We start from the raw sequence: 11,749 nt of genomic DNA on the forward strand, positions 1-11,749 counted from the left end.
ATTCAATGCCACAAAAACGAGAGGTGTTAAACAGTCACATTAATATTAATGCTGCCAGAAAAAGAAGATAAATAATTTACATAATTGTCAGTGCTTATACAAAATGTTAACATTACATGTTTTCAGTGCTTTTTGGTTTTTAGCTGGTTCCTAGAGGTTTATATATAATTTTAAATCATTTATAAAATGTAAGGCATTTGGTTTTCAAGAAGCCCACTTCTTTTTATAAAATAAATCGTTGCATAATGTATTGATTTTTACATTCCAAAATGTCATTTTGAGTAAATACAATGATAAAATAAATGCAGAATTATTTCTTTTTCCAGTCATCAAAACTATAATAAATCACAAAAAGACAAGACCTTTGTATCAATCAAAGATTTTGAAGACAGTACACAAATGAACAGTCTTAATAGCTTTTCCATTATTACTAGATTGAAGAGTAGAAAAGTAATTTTAAAATTATTTAAGGAATACTGAGAAAAAGGGGCTTTTTGTTCGAAAACTTACACTTGAAGGATTACACACAATGCCAACGCGTCATGCTGACGCAGGAGACGTTAGTGAAGGGGCGTGTAGCGTGCTTTACGTTGATAAGGAGTGACGGAAGGTCGGTCTGCTCTGCTACGAGAGATATATTACTGACTGCTGTTTTCGCAACTGTCGGTGGAGAGCGCAGTCTGACATCGCTGGGAGGGTGAGTTGCTTTATTATTTTCACTTTTATGTTTAGAAACTGTTCATTTTATTTCTAAAATGGCTGTCAAATCCTATTTTTTATATACATATATTAATGAATACGTATATTTGAAACGCGTGCGGTTGGTTGGCGTCTTTGTGTTCTCCTGAGCAATGGCGCAACCGGCTTTGTGTTTCGCAGCATAGCTTACACTAGCTTTCATTTCTCTATGCTGCTGTGTTTTATCCAATGAAGCTCATTCATATCTGGAGCATATGTTCATACTACCAGCAAAATAGACTTAAGCAGGTTGACGCTCGACATTGTTGAATCTGAATGTCATTATTTAATATAAGGCCTGGACCTAGAGAAACAGCCGCTGATTATAACAAGCCGTTATGAATCATTAACCCATTTATGGGCTGATCTGCGTTCAGTTCTGTGTTAGCTGCATAGACATACAACAAAGACGCTTGCTTGAACTAGCCTAAAATACCATACAGTTGAGATGAAGTGACATGAATAATAAAAACGGTGGTAACTTGATTTTACTTGTATCTGACTTCACAAGAAAATACAAATTAACACATACTGAGCTCTCATTACCCTGAATGATAAATACAATATACAATGTAGTAATTATGATTTGACACCATGTTTAGTTGGAAATAGCTGTTACCATGGTCTTTTTTTTTTGTAGGGATGATTACATCAAACCATGTAACGTTAAGGGTAGTTGTCAAAACATGGACAAAAAAGAAAACTTTTATTTGTCTATAGGTTAGAATGCTAATGATTATTTTAGATGTTACATTTTCTTAATTTAGCTTTAGCTTTGCAGTTCATTTAAATAATGCAGTGTGACAAATTTATTTCAAAAATGCAAATATTCTATTATATATAGTTTCTTAACTCCTTTCCGCCAGTGTTTAAAAAAAATGTTTCCAGCCACCGCCAGCATTTATGATCGTTTTGGCCCCCAGAATATTTTGTTGTATGAATATCTGAACGTGCAATGTATGAAAAGAAAGAACAGAGCCTCTGCTTTTAATATGCATTCATGCATTCTTTTTTTATCAATACTTGGATGTGGGTAAGGTGTATAAATAAAATAAAAAGCAAAATAGCAAAATGCGAGGAAGCGTGGTCTCATAAATGACGAAATTATGTCAAGGTTGGGCAAAGAGTTAATAATGTTAACAAGAATTAAACAAGAATTAGCCTAGATAAAAGTTGATTTTCTATATAAACCCTATAAAGTATTTTGACCTTGACTTTTTCATTTAGAAAATGTCCTGTTGGTTGAGGGAACAGACTTTGTTGCTGGCAGAAGATTACATCAGTTTCTGCAGCGGGATCCAACAGACGCCTCCCAGCGAGTCAGCAGAGGCCATGAGATACCTGGCCAAAGAGATGGAACAACAGCACAGAACCAAATTCCGATCCCTCTCCCAGGAGTTCCTGGACACCTGTAGATCCGATCCCAGCAAGTGTCTGCAGAGCGTCATGAGGGAACTGGTTGGAGATGGAAAACTGAACTGGGGAAGGGTGGTCTCCATCTTTACTTTCACTGGAGTGCTGACCAGTGAGCTACTGTCCAGAGGAGAGAACTCTGAGTGCCCCAAGAGACTGGCTGAGACCATAGCTGACTACCTAGGAGGGGAAAAGCAAGACTGGCTGGTGGAAAATGGAGGATGGGTAAGCATTGGCAATGTAGACTGGTACAGATGACATTTAAGGCCCTGATATAGGCTACTACAAAGTACTTTTGTGTTCTTCGTTTAGGGGTAAAAAGAAGTTCGAAATACTTTTGCTGCAGTATACTGTTAGCGAACATCCCCCAAAAATGCCAATGCTGCTGAGAAGCGATGATTAGATGAATATCTAATTATGTGCTGCGGGCTTCATCTCAAGAAGGCGACACGCATGAGAGCACAGCCAAGCTAACGATTACGTAATCGCCACGGAGCATTGATTGTTCGAATTTGTTTACCAATTGGCTCAAACTTTTTTAGAAAAAGTTTGCTCTGGGAAACTCCGACCTTTAAAAAAGAAAACCAAAAGGACTTTCGATATAACATCACATTTCGGCCTATAAGCTGGTGAATGATGGTTTTATAGCCATTGTGCTTGTGCGGTAGACCCTTGACGTGTGAGTAGTAGGAGCACCTTTTCTAAACGTCAGGTTTCAACTTGAGTGTTAAGTGAGGGGTTTTTCCAGACCAGTTCTGGTTGATATGAAACTGCGTGGGTGCTCAAAGTACATCGTGTTTGATCCTTCATGTGTGCTCTCAGAAAGCCAGCCTATTTTGCACAGTGTTTGATGCCTCAATCTCTTTGAGTCTTTCCTACCTGTATACTTCAATGTGCACCTTTTGAAGTGTAATTGGAAGGTACATACTGCACTGCAGTGATATGCTGGTCTAGTTTTTGGAGTAGAGCAGCGTATACCTTCTTGTGGCTGCCCTATTTTTGTCAATTAGAGAGTGACACAAGCCAAAGAATCCTAGGAATGCTTGTGGGGAAAACGCTTTTAAACAGGCTCTCAAATGTCTCACCAAGGACTTTTTCTGTGTGGGCATCCAGTTTTTCAGTCTCCCAGGCAATGACCTATGAAAGCAATACTTTTTCCAACTCTAAATACCCTAAGTAACCCCAGGAGACATTGTTTACTTATGCAGACTGATATCTGCTGTAATTACACACGGGATTTTGAGGAACATGTTAGTCAACAGTCAAATGCAAATGTTTAAGCTGTAGCTCCCATTGAATTGTGGCCAGGCCTTCATCACTGAACTTTTGTTTAAAAGATTCATTTCTAATGAATGTACTTCCAATGGCTTAAAAAATACCAAACTGAAGTAATTGCAGATCTTTTCTCAATTGAATCGTACATCCGAGTAAATCAGACTATCGAAAAAGAAGTACCTGCTGGACTTCTCCTTTTGTGTTCAGCAAAGGAAAGTCACGTGGATTTGGAACGTCACAAGGGCGTTCCAAATAGTAAATGACAGAAAGGAAGAACTGGCCCTTGAAACCAAGTTAGTTTCATGTTGGTCTAATTCAGTGGTTTTCAATTTTGTTCCTAGTGACCCAACGCTTTGTAAATTTTGTATGTCTCCTTTATTTAACACACCTGATTATGATCATCAGCTGATTACGAAAGAGCTCCATGAACTGAACTGAGAGTGTCAGATTAGAGAGACAGAGAAAATGTGCAGAGTGGTGAGTCCCCGGGACCAGAATTGAAAAAAACTTGTCTAATTTACACTTTTATAACATCATTAGTGCCATTTATTGCTAAGTTTTAAAATCAAAAATCCGGTCACTTCTGGCTTGAGGCAAATAGCAGCTTGTATTTGCATGAATAAAGAGTTTGAGAGGCCTGCTGCAGTCTTTTCTCTCTCCCTATTTTCTCTTTCTCTTTTATTTGGCAGCTGTTGAAAGCAGAGCCGAAGGCCAGTCAGCCATTTAGTGTATTGTGTTTACCACACGGTTGATCTCTATGCTTCACTCAGAGTTTGTGCAGCATATGATTGTGGGCTAGAGCACCTGGACTCACTCTGACCAGTACAGCAGGTGTCTGTCTGAAGACAGCTGCTCTGCCCGACTCCTCAAGCCTTCTGCTGTTTGTTCGGGTCCTCGGGCGGTTACGGCTGCCTGTGCCTTTTGCCTGCTGCTTCTGAAATTGTCATATCTACATTTAACCCTTAAAATGTCAGTTAGATCCTGAAACCTGCACACTTCGTCACAGAAAGCCCAAATTTAAAGGGGTCATGGCATTATTTTAATATAATCTTCAAGGTTGACTTGCGTTAATAAAGTTTTAGGCACAAAAATGCATACTTGTACTAAAAATGATATATACATATATTTATTTTCAACCCTCCGTCTAAAATGATTCGGTTTTAAGGGGCCAGCTTCTTTAAGGGTTGTCCGTAAACGGCCACTGTTATGATTGGCTAACGTCATTTATTGTATAGGCAAAAGTATCAGTGCCCCCTCACTACTGCAAGTGTTTTGAAAACATCCATATAAAATCGTCATTTACAAAGCATTATAAAATTGTTTACTTAATGTTTGCTGCTGTCAGGTCCGATACAGTTGGCTGCTTCATCTTTCAACAAAAGTTTTTTTAACTCTCTATTACTGTGCTTCGTTTACTAAACAATCTGCAGTCAAATGCTCCAAACAAACATAATCATCCAATGTGATTGGGACTGGGAACCCTTTAAAAATAACCATCCATTTGCTCCTAATGTTGGGGTCCTTCTGAAGGCTGAACAGAAGCGAAAAATTGTACTCTTCTAATTTGTCCTGTAGTCAGGAGTGGCTCAAACACGTCAGAGTACGTCAGAAAAGGCGGCTGTATACTCTATTCACTTTTAGACCCATGGTAGCCGTTAAGCAACTGAATGCTATTGGCCGGGGTGTTGACTGAATGCTAGTGTTCGTCAAAGCCATTTTTGAATGGTACAAAACATCTTATATGTCAAAAGATTAAGAAAAGTTTGATTTCTAATTATATTAACTCTTATTTTTAATTGGATAGAACAGCTTCTCAGAAATACTCTAAATTAACTCTGAATTTGGCCCAAACTATATGCTTGCTTGGTTGGCAGATCATTAGATTTTGAGCCGAGCAAACGTGAGTATCAAGCATACGTTATCCATTACTCCACAGCTCAGAGGATTATTTCATTTGAGTTATTGTTAAAGATGTATGTGCCGTTCCTCCTGAGGGCAGGGTTATGTCATCCTCTCATATGTTCAAAGTGAGTAAGTAGGGTGTGCTATTATGTAATACCTCTGTTCATTGTTGATATTTTAGCTACTGTGACTAATAAGGTCTGAAATACTGCTCTAACTGAATCATATGGGCGTAGGGAACAAAATGTGAATCTTATCTTGATTTGTCCTGTCTTTTGTAGGAGGGGTTCTGCAGGTTTTTCCACAACGCAAAACAGCTGAACCAAGAGTCCTCGATGAAGACGGCACTGTTTGCAGCAGCAGGAGTGGGTTTAGCTGGTCTAACCTTTCTCTTAGTACGCTGATGATTTTAGATTCTCTCGCTCTTTTTCTCTTTCACACACAACACACCTGCTCTCTGTTTTCTGTCATAAGGCTAAGTCAAAACCATTCTTAACTGGTCTTTGCGTTCTCAGCCGAACGTTTTTGCACACTTCGTTCCATGTCCTTGCCTGTAATTACAGCAAACAGTCATTCCTGTTGATTGTACACTCTTCACATGGCCTTCTGGAGAAAAAGGATGGAAGTTCTAATTCTTTGCATATCTAACATGGTGCTTTTTATTTTATAATTGCTTTTGTCACTTGTCCTTGTGTAAATCTTGTTAGTTTAGTTAGTATTTACAGTTTATTTTGTGAAAATGATATGAAACCACAGTTTATTGTTTGTAATGTTTCTTTCCGCCCGAAAACATGACGCTTCACCGATCGCAGTTGTGTCAGAAACCATTGGAACGCAAAAGAGACAAAGTGCAAATATTTTGTAATGACAGTTATTCATGAGTCTTTTTTTCTTTTCTTTTTTGGACCACTTTTTGCCTTTACTAGTGGTTTACTTTTGATCATTTACACCTTTCCAATGTCTCTGTTTCATCCTGGAAATTGTTTGTTTTAAAGGTGCTAGCTTGTTTAATTCCAAGGATGTGATATTCTGCCCACTTGTAAGTTTACGTTGTAAATTTATTTATTTACCTCTTAAGAACAAATTATTACTATTTAGGCAATTCCCAACAATTGACAAAACATTATATTTTTGCATTGTTTTATTTATTGACTTCTTTCTTAATAAAATAATTTTACTGTGAAGACTGTATCAGATGTCGAATATTTCTGATTGCTCCTCTGTGTAAGTGGCCACGGCTCATTGTGACCAAAAATTTCAGAGCACAATTCAAATCAAACCAGCAGTTCTTAACTCTGGCCCTGGGGACCCATGGTTCTGCACATTTTGTATGTCATCTTCATTTAACACATGATTCAGATTATCAACTTGTTAGAAAAGAGCTACATGAACTGAATTGAGTGTGTCAGACAAAGGAAACATTCAAAATCTGCATCCCAATTCAGAGGCTGCGTTCTTCGAAGGGCGATTGTGTCGCCGCGGCGCAACGAAGGCTGTCCCGACTCGAAATGCATCCTTCGTTTCCTGTGAAATGAAGGATGCAATAGATCGATCCTTTACGTCCTACCCTACCCCAAAATTCATCGCGGCATCAGAGACGAATATTTTATGTGAGCAATTGCCGGATTACACGTTTAAATGTACATTTTGTGTTTCAACTTGAATAATGATATGTTTACATTTGTATCATTACATACATACATACATACATACATATAAAATCAGTTTTTTTAATCTTTAGTAAACAAGAATTATATTGTTTGTTTTGAAATTCTAAAGAAAACTGCTCGCAAATATGGTTGTGAAAGTATTAATGTTTTTAGTATTTTTTCTTGTGAGATGTATCACATGTGGTTTTTTTATTGTACAAATTTGCAACAATGCTTTAAAATGAAGGAAAAATGTCACTCACTGAAGCTTCATAAATAGGGCCACACATGCAAGCACTGAATACCTCTGATGTAAACTAACCCTGAAACCAGAACAGGTTAGGTGTGTTCGAGTTGAAGCAGCGCTGTGCAGACCGATCGGTGTTTGAGGTCAAAGTACCGCAAGAGTTGATTTCCATGAAAAAAATCAGCAGCCTAAAGAACAGACATTTTCCAATGGTTTTAACAAAAATACCACAGCAAAAACAACTGGACTAACTAATAAAAAAAACGAACTGAGTTCTCTTTCGCGTCTTGTATTTGAAAAGGGTTTGAAATCACATTAAAATGCACACAGAAACCGATAAGCAGAATCAAAATTAAAATTGTATTACAAATACCCGATTCCAGAATTGGAATCGATTTTTGATTCCCAACCCTACATGTAATCAATAAAGTAACTGTAGTCTGATTACGGGTATTTTAGAATATTATATAATTACAAGTATATCATTTTTGGAATCTGATTACGTAATCGAGATTACATGTATTCAGCTACTACCCAGCACTGCTCCCAGGTCAACACTTGTTGACATTGTTTATAGCTTGCTACCTGAATAATTCAACATCCTCTTCAGTTTGTAATTCATTTGCCTCCCCTTGTTACTGCTTCAGAAACGAAAAAACGTGACTGCCCACTTGCAATACATTGGTCTAGCGTTCATGTCTGCCTTTGAATACTTTCGTAAAGTACTTTAAAAAAAAAAAAAAAAACTATTAAAAACAAACACATTTCTCCCACTGAACAACAACATTCCACTGATTATCATATTTCCAAACATGTTGTGAACCCTTCTGCAGCACACAAGCTGCGAGAGTCAAATTCTGGTGAGCGTTTAGTGTACAGCTGCGATCATACATGAAATGTTTTGAAAGAGAAGCCAATGCTGGTAGCAGATGTCATATAGTCTGAAAGAATGCAGCATCACAGTGGAAAAAGTTTTTGCTCAGATTGCTTGGGAGTCTTACTAGAGTTCTCAATCAAGTTAGTATCAACATTGCCTTAGATGTTTCTCCTAAAATGTATTCACTTTATAGAGCTATACAATTCATGTGGATGTCACAGCTCTGATCTTTTTGGTCTTTGGAAGAACCAAACATTTGAAGAGAAATGTTTGTGTACATTGTGAAAACTCTGACTTTTGATTCGCAGAATTTGATATTGGCAAATCTTTTTGAGATTTCTTCTGAAAGATATTCATGCGAGATTACTTGAGTCCTTTTTCTTCAGAACGTGCATCTGAGAAGTAGAGGACTTTTGCAAATATCTCCATTAGCTCACAACAAGGTTTCGGAGAAACATTTTATATAGGACTGTTCAGTGTAGGTCAGGAACATTTAGAGCTCATCTGTGAGCAGAAATGTTGTGCAGAAATGTATCTGCCAACAGAGCAAAACACATTGTTACGGTCAAGATTACATGTTTTCCTTTCTCTTTCTGCTCTTTTAAACCCAGCTATGTTGGTTTCCAGTACATCTGACTCAGCAGTACATTCTGGCTATTCCAATTACCAGATGCTGACGTTACAAAAGAGAAATACAGAAACAAATGTTCTACTCTTTTTTAGTTCTTGAGTTCGATTGATTTGTCCACGTCCTACAGAATTGGAATGGCAGGAAGAGGAATTGACTGAACTGCATCTTCGTTATTTTTCAGCAAACGTTAATTTAAATGTTCATTTATTCAGTTTAACTAAATTTTTTATGAGCAGATTTCTGTTAATACTTCAAATGTTGTGTGTTCATCAATTAAGAAATAACCTCAAATGATGCAGCTCTGCAGGAAACAGTAATGTCATCATCCATTCCATAATAGAGCTGCAGTTTAAAGTTAGCAATGGTAAAGACTTTCTCAATTCATTTCTGAATGCCACACAGCCCTGTCTAAAACATGACGTGTCTGTATTTACATTATCTCACTCCTTTAGTTTGCATTGATGGGCTGAATTTGTCAGTGTTTTGCATGCGCTCTTCCGATTTAGGCCTTATCCCTCATTCACAGATCTGATGTGGGAACTAGAACAAAGATGTATTTTCTTCATTCACAGCTGGTCTAGACTTTATCCTGCTCTTTATCTTTTTTGTATACTACACTGCTCTTCGGCTGGGCTCCAAGAAACAACAGTTCACAATTAGACATTTAGTATGTTATTCTGCAATATCAGCATAGTGAAACAAAATTTTAAAAAAGAATTTGTTTTGCAGGTAGCATGGACAACAAATAAGAATTAATAAAAATTTGAATCATGACAGCTCTGAGAATATATTTAAACAGCATTTATTAATAAGCATGGAATGTATTTAGGCTTAATCTTGGCGGACTAGCTACTGCTTCGTAGCTGCTCCTGCTGCATGAGTGAAGGATTCTGCCAAAAGATGCACATGAATACGGTGAATAGAATTTGAGCTGCTGCAAGGAAAGTAGAGTGAACCCCCTTGGCAGATCTAGGCAGGTGGTGCTAGGGAAGGTGGAGGGCTAGCAAAATTCCCATTGAGCACTGCACTGAATTGTTCCGATATAAAAAAAAACATAAAGAACGATCAGCTTTAAGAGAACCAAACAGCTGCTCGGAAGAGTTTCATGAGTTTCACAGTATATATATATATATATATATATATATATATATATATATATATATATATATATATATATATATATATATACTCACCTAAAGGATTATTAGGAACACCTGTTCAATTTCTCATTAATGCAATTATCTAATCAACCAATCACATGGCAGTTGCTTCAATGCATTTAGGGGTGTGGTCCTGGTCAAGACAATCTCCTGAACTCCAAACTGAATGTCAGAATGGGAAAGAAAGGTGATTTAAACAATTTTGAGCGTGGCATGGTTGTTGGTGCCAGACGGGCCGGTCTGAGTATTTCACAATCTGCTCAGTTACTAGGATTTTCACGCACAACCATTTCTAGGGTTTACAAAGAATGGTGTGAAAAGGGAAAAACATCCAGTATGCGGCAGTCCTGTGGGCGAAAATGCCTTGTTGATGCTAGAAGTCAGAGGAGAATGGGCCGACTGATTCAAGCTGATAGAAGAGCAACTTTGACTGAAATAACCACTCGTTACAACCGAGGTATGCAGCAAAGCATTTGTGAAGCCACAACACGGACAAACCTTAAGGCGGATGGGCTACAACAGCAGAAGACCCCACCGGGTACCACTCATCTCCACTACAAATAGGAAAAAGAGGCTACAATTTGCACAAGCTCACCAAAATTGGACAGTTGAAGACTGGAAAAATGTTGCCTGGTCTGATGAGTCTCGATACTGTTGAGACATTCAGATGGTAGAGTCAGAATTTGGCGTAAACAGAATGAGAACATGGATCCATCATGCCTTGTTACCACTGTGCAGGCTGGTGGTGGTGGTGTAATGGTGTGGGGGATGTTTTCTTGGCACACTTTAGGCCCCTTAGTGCCAATTGGGCATCGTTTAAATGCCACGGCCTACCTGAGCATTGTTTCTGACCATGTCCTTCCCTTTATGACCACCATGTACCCGTCCTCTGATGGCTACTTCCAGCAGGATAATGCACCATGTCACAAAGCTCGAATCATTTCAAATTGGTTTCTTGAACATGACAATGAGTTCACTGTACGAAAATGGCCCCCACAGTCACCAGATCTCAACCCAATAGAGCATCCTTGGGATGTGGTGGAACGGGAGCTTCGTGCCCTGGATGTGCATCCCACAAATCTCCATCAACTGCAAGATGCTATCCTATCAATATGGGCCAACATTTCTAAAGAATGCTTTCAGCACCTTGTTGAATCAATGCCACGTAGAATTAAGGCAGTTCTGAAGGCGAAAGGGGGTCAAACACAGTATTAGTATGGTGTTCCTAATAATCCTTTAGGTGAGTGTATATATATATATATATATATATATATATATATATATATATATATATATATATATTTATATATATATATATATATATATTTATTACATGGCTTGTTTGAATTCTAATGTAGAATGCGGTCTGTTATTTCTTGATAGCAGACCGCTGCTAAGTATAACACACCGTTGCCATGAAAAACAGAGCGTTGCTATGGACGCAGGATTCTAACCGTAGAGACGGAACAGACTATTTTCTTTAGCGGAAGCAATACAATCGTTTCTAAATCAATAAACTCCTTTTTAAATCAATAAACTACTTTTTAAATCAATATTTTGTGTCAAATTATTGATTTATTTGGTATGTAGCCATGTAATAAGCGGGATAATGTAGAGCGAGGCGGTTGTTATAGCGAATAAAACCCCTTTCAGGCTGATTCAAGTCCTGATCAGCCTGTCGGGGTTGTATTCGCTATAACAACCGCCTCGCTCTACATTATCCCTTACATATATATATATATATGTGTATATATATACATATATTGCTCATAGCTTGTCTGCATACTCTTGCAGAACTCTCCCTCATCAAAGCATTCATCCTTATTCAGTTGTGTATCGTTCCGCATCATGCTTCAA

General features: G+C 37.9%; 1 protein-coding gene across 1 annotated transcript; it reads left to right on the forward strand.

The window, feature by feature from the left end:
• Positions 1–508: 508 nt before the first annotated feature.
• Positions 509–6,512, forward strand: bcl2l10 (BCL2 like 10). The gene is made up of 3 exons (XM_081373063.1): positions 509–697; positions 1,966–2,376; positions 5,610–6,512. Exons 2-3 carry the CDS (start codon positions 1,969–1,971, stop codon positions 5,730–5,732), a joined length of 531 nt encoding a protein of 176 aa, XP_081229189.1. The 5' UTR covers positions 509–697; positions 1,966–1,968; the 3' UTR covers positions 5,733–6,512.
• The last annotated feature ends 5,237 nt before the right edge of the window (positions 6,513–11,749 follow it).

Source organism: Scardinius erythrophthalmus (genome assembly GCF_964197995.2).
Source record: "Scardinius erythrophthalmus genome assembly, chromosome: 8".
NCBI lineage: Eukaryota > Metazoa > Chordata > Actinopteri > Cypriniformes > Leuciscidae > Scardinius > Scardinius erythrophthalmus.